The following is a 17,697-nucleotide window of genomic DNA, read 5'->3' on the forward strand; positions in this document are numbered from 1 at the left end:
TCTTTGTCAAAAATGAGTTCACTGTAGATGTGTGGATTTGCCTCTGGGTTCTCTATTCTGTTTTACTGGCTTAAGTGTTTTAATGCCAGTACCATGTTGTTTCAGTTGCTATACCTCTGTAATATAATTTGAAGTCAAGTAATGTGATTCCTCTGGTTTTGTTCTTTTTGCTTAGAGTAGCTTTGGCTGTTCCGGGTCTTTTGTGGTTCCATGTAAATTTAAAGATTATTTTTTCTTTTCTTTTCTTTTTTTTTTTTTTCCTTGAGACAGTCTCACACTGTCTCCCAGGCTGGAGTGCAGTGGTGTGATCTCGGCTCACTGCAACCTCTGCCTCCTGGGTTCAAGTGATTCTCCTGCCTCATCCTCCCCAGTAGCTGGGATTACAGGGGCCCACCATCACACCCAGCTAATTTTTATATTTTTAATAGAGACGGGGTTTCACCATATTGGCCAGGCTGGTCTCAAACTCCTGACCTCAGGTGATCCACCCACCTTGGCCTCCCAAAGTGCTGGGATTACAGGCGTGAGCCACCGCGCCTGGCTGTTTTTCCTATTTCTACGAAGAAGGTAATTGGTATTTTGATAGGAATTGCACTGAATCTGTAGATTGCTTTAAGTAGTATGGACATTTTAACAATATTGATTCTTCTAATCCATGAACATGGGATATTTTTCCATTTTTTGGTGTCCTCTTCAACTTCATCAGTGTTTTATAGTTTTCATTACAGAGATTCTTCACTTCCTTTGATAATTCCTAGGTACTTAATTTTATCTGTGGCTATTGTAAATTGGATTACCTTTTAAATTTCTTTTGCAGATTGTTCACTGTTGGCATATAGAAATGCTACTGATTTTCTATCCTGCAACTTTACTGAATTTTTTAATCCTGTCAGTTTTTTGGTGGAGTCCTTAGGTTTTTCCAAATATAAGATCATATCACCTGCAAATAAGGATAATTTGATTTCTTCCTTTCCAAGTTAGAGGCTCTTTATATCTTTTTCTTTTCTGATTGCCCTCGCTAGAACTTCCAATACTATATTTAATAACAGGGGTGACAGCCTGTGTCCTTAAGGTAGAATGATTTCTATTCCTTTGGGTAGACATCCAATAATGGGATTACTGGATCAAATGGTAATTCTGCTGTAATTTCTTTTAGAAATTGCCACACTGTTTTCCACAATAACTGAACTAATTTACATTCCCATCAGCAGTATATAGGTGTTCCCTTTTCTCCACAACCTTACTGGCATGTTAGCTTTTGACTTTTAATAACAGCCATTTAGACTATTGTGAGATGGTATTTCATTGTGGTTCTGATTTGTTTTTTCTAATGATTAGTGATATTGGGCATTTTTTCACATGCTTTTTGGCCACAAGTATGTCTTCTTCTGGAAAGTGTTCCAGTTAAGGAACAAAATAGAGAAAATATTTTGTTAAAAAAATAAGATTGTAGGAATCTTTAGGATTTCCAAAACTGCAAAAACACCTGATGGAAAGTCCATCAAGAAGAAACCCAAAACTTTAGGAATGCAGGAGGCTTTAGACTGCCTGTGGGGTTCATTGATGAACATTTGGGTCGGTTCCAAATCTTTGATATTGGGAATAGTGCTGCAATAAACATACGTGTGTATGTGTCTTTATAGTAGCATGATTTATAATCCTTTGGGTATATACCCAGAAATGGGATCACTGGGTCAAATGGTATTTCCAGTACTAGATCCTTAAGGATTGCCACACTGTCTTCCACGTAGTTGAGCTAGTTTACACTCCCATCAACAGTGTAAACGCATTCCTATTTCTCCACATCCTCTCCAGCATCTGTTGTTTCCTGACTTTTTAATGATCGTCATTCTAACTGGTGTGAGATAGTATCTCATTGTGGTTTTGATTTGCATTTCTCTGATGACCAGTGATGATAAGCATTTTTTGATGTGTCTGTTGGCTGCATAAATGTCTTCTTTTGAGAAGTGTCTGTTCATATCCTTTGCCCACTTTTTGATGGGTTGTTTTTTTTCTTGTAAATTTAAGTTCTTTGTAGATTCTGCTCTGTATCTTAGGTGTGGTAGTTACTACATGAGGGTATACTGTTGTAAAAACTCATTGTATTAGTGTGTTCTCACTGCTATAAAGATACTACTTGAGACTAGGTAATTTATACACAAAAGAAGTTTAATTACTCACAGTTCAGAGTGACTGGGGAGGCCTCAGGAGACTTACAATCATGGTGGAAGGTGAAGTGGAAGCAGGCACCTTCTTAACAGGATGGCAGGAGACAGCAAGTGAGTGCAGGGGAAACTGATGTTTTTGAAAATATCAGATCTTGTGAGAACTCCCTCACTACCATGAGAACAGCACGGGGGAAACCACTCCCATGATGCAATCACCTCTTATCAGGTCCTTCCTTCAATACATGGGGATTACAATTCAAGATGAGATTTGGGTAGGGACACAGAGCCCCAAACCACATCACTCATAAAATTGGCAAAACAGGATATCTTTTACCATGTTTAAATTATACTTAAGTTGATTTATAAAAATTATCATACATTGTTTTAATAGTGAAACAAAATTTTGAAATTTCATAAACAAGAAAATAGACAATGTTTTATATTTACACAAAGTTATTTATTATACTTTATTAAAATAAGTAAAGCTAAACATATCAGCAGGTAAAAAGGTCAAAACCATGCATTTGAAGACAAAAGCTGAATAACTTTAACTTTTGCAAATACTTGCAAAACAACAAAATATGTTATTGTACATCCACAATAGTACATATGTATATATGGAAATAAAGAATGAAAGTAATGAGACATGGTATCAATAAAAACCAAGTTTAAAATAAGGCTTAAAGGTGGTAAAGGTTATAGGAAGTTAAAGAAATTTGGGAATGACATGCAGATACTTCAACTACTTTTGCAATACTTTACTTCCAAGCTGCAATAAGTACACTGATGGTTATGTTACGAAATATTTCACTACACTACACCAGCCCACCTAAAAGGGTTCACTAAAATTGAGTCAATAGGCTTGGATTAAAAAAAGTAAGCTATACTGAGCTTCCTGTGGCTCTGAATTGGAGACCAAACTCACATGGGCTAGAGGTTCTAGGTGGTCCTCTAGCTTTGTACACACACTTAATGTGGTTTCCAGTCTCTGCACCTAGGAAGAGGGGCAGATGCAGCCTCAAGGACAACCTATATCCCACTGCCTCTGGTTGGACCCAATGTACGTTCTGGTAAGAGGGTGGTCCATCCTGAGCTCCCCTAAGGGTAGGTCCATTAGGCAGAAAATGCAGAGGCAACAGTATAGTTGGAGGGCAGACTAATCAAGGACAGGAGATGCTCATGATAGAAAAGGCCATGGGGTAACACTCTTTCCCCAAAAGTGGACTCAGAGACTGAAAAGTTATTCAATTTATTTGTGCTTTAAAAAAATCTTCATACTCTACAGTTATTATTTGTATAGAATTCTGCTTACAGTTACATTTCTATTTAAAAATTTGGGGTCAGAACAAAACATGACTGATTTTTTTAAAACATGACTTTCAGGATAATATTATATCTAGAAGAAAATTTCTATTCATTATTTCCTAAACTGACACATTTCCTTTAACACAATCTTCAGACATAATAAAGTCTGAATAGTTGTTAATGTCTTCACATTCAAAATATCTGTTATGACTTTAACTCAATATGAATTATCTTGCTTAGTAAAATGACATTTCTTGATATAGACTCAACTACATTTGCTGCATTCTTTGAATATCTTCCCTATTATTTCTTTAATATACAATGAGTAAAACTTGTGCATAAAGTTGTCAAAAGAAAAAAAAACCCACAGAATGTTGACAGTTTTTTCTAGATGTGGTTTATCTTATTTTTATTAATGGTCATTCTCTGCAAGAACATTTTCATATATCCATGTGAGTCATTAGATTATTTCCTATGGAAGTTCTTTGTTTAATAAATTCCAAATTATAGCAAAATATTTCCCCATATTCCCTACATGGATTAGTAGTGTTTCTTCTACATGTATTCAGTTACTTTGTAGTTATCTCTTACAGCAGATTTTCAAACATTCATTACATTATTAGGAATTTCCCCTATGCTTATTCTCTTATTTACTTTGGAAGATGACTTATGGTAAAAGGTTTGCCAAGTTCTTTACATTCACAGGGGTCATGTCCTATTTGATTTCTCCTAAGTATTTTGAGGTATGAATTGCTTGAGAAAGATTTCTCTCATTTCTACATTTATAAGCTTTTTCCCATGTGTATCCTTGGATGTGCTATGAGAGTTTATTTCTCAGAGGGTTTCCCCACACTGCTTACATCCATAGGGTTTCTCCCTTGTGTGACTTCTCTGATGTACTTTGAGACCTAAGCTGCAACTGAAGCTTTTCCCACACTGACTACATTCATAGGGTTTCTCCCTTGTGTGTCTTCTCTGATGTTTAGTGAGATCTGACTTATGATAGGACTTCCCACATTCATTACATTTATAAGGTTTTTCCCTTGTGTGCATTCTCTGATGTACAGTAAGGACTGATTTCTCAGAGAAGGACTTCCCACACTCATTACACCCATAGGGCTTCTCCCCCGTGTGTTTTCTCTGATGGGAGTTGAGGACTGAGTTGCAAATAAAGGTTTTCCCACATTCATTACAGTAATAAGATTTCTCCCCTCTGTGTGTTCTCTTATGTACTGTATAGTCTGCCTTATGGTAGAAGCTTTTCCCACATTTTTTACACACATAGGGTTTGTCTCCTGTATGCATCCTCTGGTGTATTATAAGGTATGAATTCCTAGAGAAGAATTTCCCACATTCCTTACATTTATAGGGCTTCTTACCTATGTGTGTTCTCTGATGTTTAGTTAGGTCTGATTTATTGTAGAAGGTTTTTCCACATTCATTACATTTATAAGGTTTTTCTCCTGTGTGTATTCTCTGATGTACTGTGAGGACTGATTTCTCAGAGAAGGATTTCCCACACTCAGTACATTCATAGGGTTTCTCCTTTGTATGTGTTCTCTGATGTACTTTTAGGCCTGAGTTATGACTAAAAGTTTTCCCACACTGAATACATTCAGAGGGTTTTCCCCCTATGTGAGTCTTCTGATGTTTAGTGACATCAGACTTGTGGCAAAAGGTTTTGCCACATATCTTACATTCATAGGGTTTCTCGCCTGTGTGAGTTCTCTGATGTATTATACGATATGAACTCCTAGAGAAAGATTTCCCACATTCATTATATTCACAGGGTTTCTCACCTGTGTGTGTTTTATGATGTACTGTGAGGACAGAGTTGCTTATGAAGGTTTTTCCACATTGATTACATTCGTAGGGTTTCTCCCATGTGAATTCTCTGATGTACTGTAAGATATGACTTATGATAGAAACTTTTTCTACATTCCTTACATTTATAGGGTTTCTCTCCTGTGTGAGTTCTCTGATGTAATATGAGGTGTGAATTCCTAGAAAAGCATTTCCCACATTCCTTACATTTATAGGGTTTCTCTCCTGTGTGGACTCTCTGATGTAAAGTGAGGGGAGATTTCCTACAAAAACATTTTTCACATTCATTACATTCATAGGGTTTCTCCCCTGTATGGATTCTTTGATGTTTGGTTAGCTTTGACTTTTCATAGAATGGTTTTCCACATTGCTCACATCCATAGACTTCTTCTCCTCTGTGTGATCTCTGAGTTACATTAAGTACTGACTTCCCGTACAAAGGTTCACCTGATTTGTTACTTTCAAATGTTTTCTCTCTTGTGTTAGGAAAGCTTGATCTGTTAAAATTACCTACACTTTCAAAATATTTATAATGTTTCACCTCCAAATGAACTCTATGTTTCAAGAAAGTGGACTTCTCAAAGGTTTTTTCATATTCATTAAACTCATAAAAGTTTTCTCTTTTTTTTCTGACATTTTATGGACCATGAGAGTTGGATTATTACAGAACACTTTATTACATTCATTATGTACACAAGGACTCTCTCCTGTGTAAGCTTGCTTATATGTAATGAAAACTGCCTTTCCATACAAATCTTTCTCACATTCCTTATATTCAAGATTGCTCTAAATTTTGAATTTTCAGATATGAAATGAAGTCCTCCTTATGACTGAAGCATTTTCCAATTTGAATAAACTCATAACGTTTCTCTTCCATATGAGTTTTTTCATGGTTACTATTGAGGAATAGTTTTCTATATGCACTGAGGTCATGAGGCATCTTTCTTAAATAGTTTTTCTTACTACTAAATAAATCTGAAATGTATTTTAAACTCATACCACATAAGTCACATTTACAAGGTATTTTTATGGAAGGAAGTGAGTCTATGCTGAAATCAAACACTTTTCCTAATATGTTACCTCTCTCTATAGTCAGTGTTTGGTTGTTGATATATGGAGCTTGCCAGATATGTCTGTCCTGGATTTCCTGACAGTGCTCAAGTTGGTCATCAACTTTGCAGACTTCTAGAAATAAGAAAAAATAACCATAACTTATAAGTCTTGTGATATTTGTGATGAACTTACACTTACATACAAACGCGCTTTTATATATAGTTGACTTAGTTTCCTGGAATAAAGTAATCCAAAAAGTGTTAATCTCCTCTAGCCCTTTGGCTAGAAGAAAATAAACAAGAAACCTTATAATGTTGAAAGTAGGGTGGAAATTTAGAACACACAATGGGCAATTTATAAATATGTACTTCGAAACAACACAGAGGTTACAAATAACCATAAAGCACAGTGAATACAGAATAGACACAAATAATGACATAAAACATTAGATATAAAAATGATACTAAAGATATAAAATAAATAATATAAATATAAAAATGGCTAATCTAGAAATGGGACATGCAGAGAATGAGAGGGTCAAGGAAAACTAGTAGTTAAGAGTGTTCTAGAAAAATATCAGAGGAGGCTGGGCATGGTGGCTCACACCTGTAATCTCAGCACTTTGGGAGGACAAGGAGGGAGGATCACCTAAGGTTGGGGAGTTCAAGACCATCCTGACCAACATGAAGAAACCTCGTCTCTACTAAAATTAGCTGGGCATGGTGGCACATGCCTATAATCCCAGCTACTAGGGAGGCTGGACAGGAGAATCGCTTGAACCTGGGAGGCAGAGGCTGCAGTGAGCTGAGATCACGCCACTGCACTCCAGCCTGGGCAACAAGAACGACTCTGTCTCAAAAAGAAAAAAAAGAAAAAGAAAAAAGAGAAGAAAAATGTCAGAGGAATGGTTTATTTGAATGAAACATATCAAGCTTTAAATAGCGTTCTTCTATCACTTGAACCCACAAGGCAGGGGTTGTAGTGGTTAGTGTTTAAGGTGGTATGAGTAGAAAGTGAAAATATAAAATACAAAAATATTTAGAAGACGGTTTACAAAAGTAAAACAGTAATATACTTTTTTTTTTTTTTTTTTTTTTGAGATGGAGTCTGGTTCTGTCACCCATGCTAGAGTGCAGTGGCACGATCTTAGCACACTGCAACCTCTGCCTCCTGGGTTCAAGCAATTATCCTGCCTCAGCCTCCTGAGTAGCTGGGATTACAAGCACCCGCCACTATGCCCAGCTAATTTTTGTATTTTATTAGAGATAGGGTTTCAACCATGTTGGCCAGATGGGTCTTGAACTCCTGACCTCAGATGATCCACCCCCCTCAGCCTCCAAAAGTGCTGAGATTACAGGTGTGAGCCACTGTGCCCGGCCCTTTTTTTTGAGATGGAGTTTCGCTCTGTCACCCAGACTGGAGTGCAGTGGCATGATCTCAGCTCACTGCAACCTCCATCTCCCCAGTTCAAGTGATTCTCCTGCATCAGCCTCCTGATTAGCTGGGATTACAGGCATGTGCTACCACACCCGGCTAATTTTTTATATTTTTGGTAGACATGGGTTTTCACCATGTTGGTCAGGCTGGTCTCAAATTCCTGACCTCAAATGATCCACCCACCTCGGCCTCCCAAAGTGCTGGCACTACAGGTGTGAGCCACCGCACCCATCCCAATAACAGACAGTTACTTAACATCATTAAGAAAGGATGACAGAAAGACAAAAATAAAATAACACTATGAGGGTCATCTGTGAGAGCAGCAGGCTTATAGAACGTAACAAAAAAGACAAGTGAGGAAGACTTATGATTTGTCAGTAATGATTTTAGTTTCAGTTCTTGCCAATTTGCAGGAATTAGAACATCCTCCCAGACTCCCGACTGCAGGTAAAACACTGCATGAATGGCCAAAGGCACTGGAAATAGAAAGGGGAAGGTCGTCAGACCAAAACTTTATATCATGGATATAGCAAGAGCTTATTATTTTTTGAAGATTCAATTTTATTGTTTTTCAACAGGTAATTTATGGTGATTACTGAAAACATATCAAGTTGTCTCCTAAATGTTAGTTGGTATCTTGTATTTGTCAGAGTTTTACTATGACATCTACTGCACCTTTCTTCCTTTTGTACTTTGTTTTTTTGATATTTTCCCATTTTTTCTTCTTTACATCTTTGGAAGTTATGCTATACCAGTTTCTCAATGGTTGGCTACCCGTTAAATTTTACCAAGCTCTCATTCATCAAGATTCAGAGTTAGTTAAGTAATGATACAATATCTATTATATGCTACATACCAAACTGAGTTAATATCGTAAACCTCTTTTCTGAATTACAGAAGGATTTTGAAACACAATTTGATTATCCTCACCTCATTTATATGTAATTATTATTTATTATATAATTGTGTCTTTTTTAGCACTACAAATTATCATTATTATTCTATACAAACATAATTTAAATTTATCTATGTTTTCCTAATTTCCTATCACTTATTTACCAATACTCTCATCTCAAGCATTCTTTTAGGGTTCATTTTCTCTCTTCCTATATTTGCTATTAGGATTTTACTAAAAAAATTATGCAAAAGGTATGGCTTTTATAATTTATTGCAGTATCGATCCAATTTTAATTTTTTTAAAAGTTAAATGTAGTGTTCAGTAATCTGCAATGACAGACATTCCTTCTTCCTTACTCCTTTTATTTCCTCTTTTACTACTCTGAATGTGTCTTACAAGGTTGTTTTATACTTACTAATACATCCATGGTCTTAATTAATGGGTGTTTGAAAACATATTTTCCGTTATTTGTTTACTCTCACAAATGATTTATTTCCTCAGGTTTTGGTTTTAAGCTCATATTTTGTTTAACTGTAAGTGAGAATATTGGGGATGCTTATCCTTGAGAGGAATTATTTTCCTTTCCTTAAAGCAAGCTACCAATCCGAGGTGACGGCCTAGAGTCTGGATCCTCTAGTGTGGGAGTATAGGAGAATAAGGGTACAAGAAAGCCCTCTATTACTACAGCAGGAGTGCAGAACTATATTGGGCCCAGGATCCTTTACTGACAGAAAAGTAGAGGTCTCATAACACTGAGGGAGAAGCAGGTACAGCTGTCCCTCAGGATCTGCAGGGGATTGTTTCCAGAACTTCCCTCAGATACCAAAATCCACAGATGATCAAGTTGCACAGTTAGCCCTGACACACCTGCAGATACGGAGGGCTGACTGTACACGGTGAAAGCTCCATGCTGAGGCCCAGGCACACAGGGCCTGCCTATGACTAAGGCTGTGTTAGAACAACAGAGAACACCCCTGCCCCCACCACAAGCATGACATAGAGTAACAGGGAGCAGCAGCCTCTTGCTGGCAGAGGGGCAAGAGCAGGGAGACATAGGCTTAAGAGGGATAGCTAACAGACGACACAGAGAAGCATAGGGAAAATTCTCTTAATGCAAAATATCGAAAAACTATAGGATAACAAACATATACAAGCAACTGAAGATCCAGGGGAAAAAAGATGAAAAACATCAAACCACAAGCGAGAGAACAGCAAGAAAGAAAAATACCACACACACACAGATATTTGGCTATAAATATCATAGCCAAACAACTAAAAACCAAGGATAAAAAGAAAATCTTAAAGGTAGCCAGAGAAAACAGGATATTAAATGCAGAGAAACAAAGCTTTTTAAATTACAGCAGGAAATAATATCTAAGTCAGAAGACAACAGAATGAAATATTTAATGTATGGAGAAAAAAATGTCAATCTAGAATTCTATACCCAGAGGAAAAAAAATCTTACAAATAAAGATAGTCTTTTTTGGACAAACAAAAGCTGAGAAAATTCACTGCCAACAGAGCTTTGCTTTAAGAAATACTAAAGGGAGTTATTTACACAAAAGGAGGAAGATACACAAATATATTAAGAATGTCTAAAATGTTTTTTAAATGGAGGGCAAACAAAGACTTTTAAATCGTTATAAAAGACGACTGGCTTTACAGAGCAAAAATACTATGGATACATTGTGGGGTCTCTAAGTAAAAACATATGGCTATAATATCACATAGAAAGGGAGGAAGGCTTTAGCCCAGGAACTCAAAACCAGCCTGCGCAACATGGTGAGAGCTCATCACTACTAAAAAACAAAACAACTAGACAGACATGGTGGTATGTCCTGTAGTTCAAAGTACTCAGGAGGCTGAGGTGAGAGGATCACCTGAGCCCCGGAAGTTGAGCCCTGATTGTATGACTGCACTTTAGCCTGGGCGACAGAGCAAAACTGTATCAAAAAAAAAAAAAAAAAAGGGAGGACGGAATGGAGCTATATCAAATCTTAAAACTTATATTGTTGTAAGATTCTAAGGTTATATGTGAAATAGTATCATATCACTTGAAAGGAGACTGTGATAAACTGATAATGCTTATTGTATGTCATGGGGCAACCACTTAAAACAAAATTTAAGAAAGAAGTACAGACTGAGTATCCCTTACCTGAAATGCTTGGGACCAGAAGTGTTTTTGATTCCTGGTGTTTTTGGATTTTTTATTTTTTCAGATTTTGGTTTTTTTTTTTTTTGAAACGGAGTTTCGCTCTGTAGCCTGGGCTGGAGTGCAGTGGCCGGATCTCAGCTCACTGCAAGCTCCGCCTCCCGGGTTTACGCCATTCTCCTGCCTCAGCCTCCCGAGTAACTGGGACTACAGGCACCCGCCATATCGCCCGGCTAGTTTTTTTGTATTTTTTTAGTAGAGACGGGGTTTCACCGTGTTAGCCAGGATGGTCTCGACCTCCTGACCTCGTGATCCACCCGTCTCGGCCTCCCAAAGTGCTGGGATTACAGGCTTAAGCCACCGCGCCCGGCCGGAATATTTTTATATTGTCCTTTGAGGGAGTACTTGAGCGAGTGAATCTAGGTGATATGGTTTAGATTCATGTCCCTGCCCAAATCTCATGTCGGATTATAATCCCCAATGCTGGAGGTGGGCCTGGTGGGAGGTGATTGGATCATGGGAGCGGATTTCCCCACTTTGGTGCTGTTCTCGTGACAGAGGTCTCAAGAAATATAGTTATTTAAATGTGTGTGGCACCTCCCACCTCTCTCTCTTCTTCCTGCTCCGGCCACATAAGATGTGCCTGTTTGCCCTTCACCTTCCACCATGACTATAAGTTTCCTGAGTCCTTCCAGTCATGTTTCCTATACAGCCTGCAGAACTGTGAGCCAATGAAACCTCTTCTCTTTATAAATTACCCAGTCTCAGGTAGTTCTTTATAGCAATGCAAGAACACATATAGCAATGCAAGGACTAATATACTGTGCATGCAAACAAAGATATATCACAGCTAAAGGGGGTTGGGAGAGTCTTTTTTCCCTTAGGGACACTGAATAAACTATGTGTTGTGTCCCTACACTTTGACTGTGCCCCATCACATAAGGTGTGGAACTTTCCACTTGTGGTGTCCTGTTGGCACTCAAAACATTCTGGGTTTTCGAGCATTTCAGATATCAAATTTCAGATTAGGGATGTTCAACCTGTAATACTAATAAGAATTCAGCGGAGATAAAACAAAATAAAAATTACCAATCCAAATGAGAGAAAACGAGGAAAAAAAGGAAAAAGAACAAAATGAGCAAGGAGGAAACACTCAGCAAAATTATGTGAATCCAAACATTAACAAATTATATTAAATATAAGCGGTTGAAACGTCACAATTAAGAAGTAGAAGTAAGACCAGGCGCTGTGGCTCATACCTGTAATCCTAGCACTTTGGAAGGCCGAGGCAGACCGATCACTTGAGGTCAGGAGCTCGAAACCAGCCTGGTCAACATGGTGAAATCCTGTCTCTACTAAAAGTACAAAATTTAGCTGGAAATAGCTTGAACCTGGGAGGCAGAAGTTGCAGTGAGCTGAGATCGTGCTACTGCATTCCAGTCCAGGCAAGAGAGTGAGATGCCGTCCCCCTGCCCAAAAAAAAAAGTAGAAGTTTTCACACAAGTTATAAAAGCAATACCCAACCACATGCTATTTTAAGAAATTCACGGCGGGGCACAGTGGCTCATGCCTGTAATCCCAGCACTCTGGGAAGCCGAAGCAGATGGATCACAAGGTCAGGATTTCAAGACCAGCCTGGCCAACATGGTGAAACCTCGTCTCTACTAAAAATACAAAAAATTAGCCAGGTATGGTGGCATGCACCCGTAATCCCAGCTACTCGAGGGGTTGAGGCAGGAGAATCACTTGAACCCAGGAGGCAGAGGTTGCAGTGAGCCGAGATTGCGCCATTGCACTCCAGCCTGGGCGACAGAGCAAGACTCCATCTCAAGAAAAAAAAAAAAAAGGAAATTCACTTTAAATATAAAAGAGATTAAAAGTATGGAAAAAGGTAAATAAAATTAAAAGACAAAGGGAAGAACTAAATTAATATCAAAGTAGCATTTAGAACAAAGAGTATTACTAGGTATAAAGAGAGACATTACATAATTATTATTTTTTTTTTTTTTTGAGGCGGAGTCTTGCTCTGTCGCCCGGACTGGAGTGCAGTGGCCGGATCTCAGCTCACTGCAAGCTCCGCCTCCTGGGTTTCGGCCATTCTCCTGCCTCAGCCTCCCGAGTAGCTGGGACTACAGGCGCCCGCCACCTCGCCCGGCTACTTTTTGTACATAATTATTAAGCGGTTAATTCATGAAGTGGACATAAGGATCCTAATATGTATACACTTAGTAATGCTCCAAAATTCATAAAGCAAAAACCAAAAGACTCAAAAGGAGAAATTAAATCCAAAATTGCAACTGAAGACTTCACTGTTGTGTATCACTGACACAGTGAGAAGGTTTTTGAGTGTTAGACCTTGACCTCATTTTCCCATTAGTCCTATGATTTTTATTGTACTCATTTGCATAGAACAGTGATTCTTAGGAATGTATACACTGCATTCTAACAGAATTCACTTTATTAGAATACCGTCATTCTTCCCACTTGTTTTTAGCCTCCGCTTAATCAAATTAAATACAGTCAATAATGCCCAGGTTTTCAACAACACACTCTCACATTTGCTTTAGAATTAGTTCCTCAATTAAATTCAGAGGCTACTACCAGTATTTTTACCATGCTTTTTGTGTCACTTCTTGGTTATCTGATATTCATCCTCTAATAAAAGGTCTTAGGGACAAAGGACCCAGAATTCTTGCCTATTCAAAAAAAGGTTTCCTCTTTTTTGTTAAAGAATCACTCTTTAACCTAGTATACAGTTCTTAATTTGACCCTCCCTAAGGATTTTGTAGCAATTGCTCTACAGACTTTTAGCAGTTTTCTTCAGCAAATTTTGTTATGGAAAAGGTTGAGATCAGCTGGACTTTTTTCTTATATTGACTGGCTGTCAAAATGATTCTTTATCTTTGAAATCTAGTAATGCTATTAGGAATATAGCATGATGTTGATCATTTTTGGTCTGCCTTCCTTAGGGATGGTTTATCTTTTTATGTAGATTCAATCATATCTTCTTTTCCCCAAAAAATGTTATTGGAGTATTTTCAATATTGGTTCTATTAATTTGATTTTCTACTTTAGGGAATGAACTATATGTATAGTATATATGTGAAATATCTTTTATACTATCTTCTTTATGCAATATTCACCTTTTATTTTCTTCAGTTTCTTCTTGCTTGAAAGGCCTTCCACATTTATTTCTAATCTACATTTCAGCAATGCCTATTCTTCTTTGGGAATTCTCCAATTTGGTTTTCTTTTGTTTTTTTTTTTTTTGAGATGGAGTTTCATTCTGTTGCCCAGGCTGGAGTGCAGTGGTGTGATCTTGACTCACTGCAGCCTCTGCCTGCTGGGTTCAAGCTATTCTCCTGCCTCAGCCTCCTAAGTAACTGGGATTACAGGTGTGCCACCATTCCCGGCTAATTTTTTGTATTTTTAGTAGGATGGGGTTTCACTATGTTGGCCAGGCTGGTCTCAAACTCCTGACCTCAAGTGATCCACTGGCCTTGGCCTCCCGAAGTACAGGGATTACAGATGTGAGCCACTGTGCCTGGCCCCAATTTGCTTTCTTTACTGTGATTCTTATTTTCTCTTACAATTCTTTTCTCAGTCTGACATCCCAGAATGCATTTTATTAAATGAATTAAAACATTATACTGTTGCCTTAACATCCTTCTTGAACTCTCATATCATGCAGGCAATCAATTCAATTAGTCCTTTTTGAAATTCGTGGTTTATTATTTGGCCCAATTATTTATCTACTTTATGTCCACTTTGATCAGGTGATATTTTAATCACCTACTTTTTTTTTTCTAATCTTTTTCAACCCTTTATTCTTGCAGTAGTTTTGTGGGGCATTTTATGCTGGTTCCTTTTGGATTACTCAGCTTCAAAGGACATGGGCTTTTACACTGCATCAGTTTTACTAGGTAAAGGGAGCAGAGGCATGTCTTAATCTAACGAGAGAGCTTCTTATGAAAAAGTGTTTTACACATATACCAAACTCAGTTTATGCATCAACCCAGATTGTCGCTCCTTTCTTGCCAGAGTAGCCTTAGTAATGGCTTGCTCTGTTATTACCCTCTTGTACTTTCTCTTTGTCATAACCAGCCTTACTCCCCATTTCCTCACTTCTGTAGTAGGTCTGCCCATCCTGACAAGTTTTTACTTCAAATTGTTTACAGGAATACAAGCTAAGATAGCATGCAAGTTTATTTCCCCTCACACAGGTGTCTGTAACATTTTTTTCTGAAATGGAAAGTCTCATTTCTTGCATTGTCACAGTGTCACTGAAAAACATGACTTGTGTGTCTGTTTCCATACTTAACCCTACATCAGCTTCACAGAACCAAACTGCATTCAAAGGAGCTCCAGCTGTCCTGTGCACAGCACTGATGTTATTCCAAGAGAGATTTAAGCTTTGCACCTCAGAGTATGTACATTCTCTCTCTAAAGTATTTTACCAGTTCCTTTTTTTTTATGATGGTATTTAATATTTTATGTTTTATAATGTATTTTAATACAAATAATATTTTACAATAGAGCTGATTATTTTTCTAATGCTTTCCTAAAGAAATTCTGTAAAGATCCACATTATTGCTAGTCCAGTGATAAAGCATGTAATTTCCCCTATCTTCAATTTTTCCTTCCTGTCCACCCTCTACAGTAGTTGACAATGATCTTCTGATAGATCCTGTCTTGGGTAATACACTACACTGACAGAGTAAGAATTCAGAAAATAGCTCAACAAAATCCCTCAGTTTGGCTGGCCTTTCTGAAAAGACAAGTATGAGTGGCCTGAGGAGAACCTGGAACTCAGGTATTCTCTGTTTCAAACTCAGGAAGGCCTGGGTGAATTCCTGGTAGAGCTGGTAGCACTAGCTTTCTATTATGAATATTGAGAAGTTTGACCAATTTTATCAGGCTTCTGGAGTGATATTTGCATATCTACAATTAATGTTACTTTTCTACTTAACACTCACCAGTAACTTCCACCTACATGGGCCAGCCCAGTTCCTTCAAGCACCAGAAATGTTTTTGTTTCTTTTCATCTGCTGGTACATATGGCCCTCCTTAATTTTTCAGTGATTCTGGCAGCATTTCCACTTGTATTGATTTGGGGTTTCAGATATCCTCTACTGTCATGAGATAAACTTTGTGTTGTTCTTTTTCCTTACTGTTTCTGGATGATCTGTAGACAGAGACAGAGAAAATGCTGACTTTACACATCCCACTTCAGAGAAGCTCACTTTCTCCTTGAAACACTGTCTTCCTTGGCTGCAGGATACTACATTCTTTGTTTTCCACTCATCCCCAAACTGCTTTTTCTTTCTTCTTTGCTCAGTCTCCTCACTTTCAAGACTTCTGAAAGCTAATGACCCAGGGGATAGCCTCCAGTCCTACCCCAAGAGGTTATCTAATCCCTCAGCTTTAAATACTGAACTTCAAAACTGTTAACTACTCCCATAAGCTGATAATTTCCAAATAAATATCTTCCACTTGGACTTGCACCAAACTACCTGCTTATATGCCCAAACGCTTATTCGCCATGTAAACCTGGATATTTTATAATCACCTGAAACTTTATATGTGCAAACTAAATGCATAACAATCCCTCCAAAACTGTTTATCCTCAATATCCCCCAACTGGTACTCACTTATCCAACTGCTCTGGGTGAAATGTTTGGAGTCACTCTTGACTCCTTTCTTTTTTATATATTCCATATCCCACTCAATAGCAAATGTTACAGGTCCCACATTCAAAACATATTGAAAAGCCAACCACTTCTTAATTTTTTTTTTTTTGAGATGGAGTCTTGCTCTGTCACCTAAGCTGGAGTGCAGTGGCACAATCTCGACTCACCTCAGCCTCTGCTCCCCCAGGTTCCAGCGATTCTCCTGCCTCAGCATCCTGGGTGGCTGGGATTACAGGCACATGCCACCACACCTGGCTAATTTTTGTATTTTTAGTAGAGACGGGGTTTCACCATGTTGGCCAGGCTGGTCTTGAACTCCTGACCTCAGGTGATCTGCCTGCCTTGGCCTCCCAAAGTGCTGGGATTACAGGCATGAGCCACTGTGCCTGGCCAAAAGCCAATCACTTTTAATAATCACCACCATTCCAAAGTGTAAGCTACTATTGCCTTTTTGCAGACTGAAATACTCTCCTGACTCATGTTCCTGCTTTCATCCCTCTGTCCCCAATAGTATTTTCTTTGCTTAGCAGCCAGAGATATCCATTTAAAAGACAAATCAGCAAATATTCCTTATTGGGTCAAATCATACCAATAGCTTCTCATTTTACTCAAAATAAAATCATAGTCCTTATCATGGCCCATATGGCCCTAGATAATTTGGGCTCCCATTACCTCTCCAACATCAACTCATACCACTCTTGCCTCACTCATTCTTTTCAGTCCACACTTATATTTGTGTGTCCTCAAAGACCACATGCACACTCCTGCATCAGTGCCCTGCACTTCATTCTTCGCCCGCTATCAGGACTACCCCCAACTCCCACCCTCATATCATTCAATTTCACAGCATCCAAAAGCCCTTCCTGATCCACCTTTCTAAAGTTTAACACTCCATCATTCTTAACCTTCTTTAATTTCCTTACTATTTTACATGACCACTTGGCATATCTGTGCATGTGTGGTAGCATTGTCATTTTTGTTCCTATCTTTTTCTCCCAATCAGAATGTAAGCTCCATAGGGTCATGGATAAAATTCAGTTCACTACTCTATTTCCAGCACCTAAAACTTGAGTGACACATAGTAGGAATGAACATATGAATGAGCAAACTCTTTTTTTTTTTTTTTTTGAGACAGAGTTTCATTCTGTTGCCCAGGCTGGAGTGCAGTGG

The 17,697-nt window shown here is 38.2% G+C and overlaps 1 protein-coding gene across 1 annotated transcript in view; it reads right to left on the reverse strand.

The window, feature by feature from the left end:
• Positions 1-315: 315 nt before the first annotated feature.
• Positions 316-17,697, reverse strand: part of LOC105525247 (zinc finger protein 25-like) — an 18,967-nt gene continuing 1,585 nt past the window's right edge. The window contains exons 3-6 of the mRNA XM_011960798.1: positions 6,378-6,482; positions 5,373-5,807; positions 4,853-5,038; positions 316-353 (exon numbers count right to left, since the gene is read on the reverse strand). Coding sequence (XP_011816188.1) covers positions 316-353; positions 4,853-5,038; positions 5,373-5,807; positions 6,378-6,482 — 764 coding nt within the window. The remainder of the gene's footprint in view (positions 354-4,852; positions 5,039-5,372; positions 5,808-6,377; positions 6,483-17,697) is intronic.

Source organism: Colobus angolensis, unplaced genomic scaffold, assembly GCF_000951035.1.
Source record: "Colobus angolensis palliatus isolate OR3802 unplaced genomic scaffold, Cang.pa_1.0 Scaffold524, whole genome shotgun sequence".
Taxonomy (NCBI): Eukaryota; Metazoa; Chordata; class Mammalia; order Primates; family Cercopithecidae; genus Colobus; species Colobus angolensis.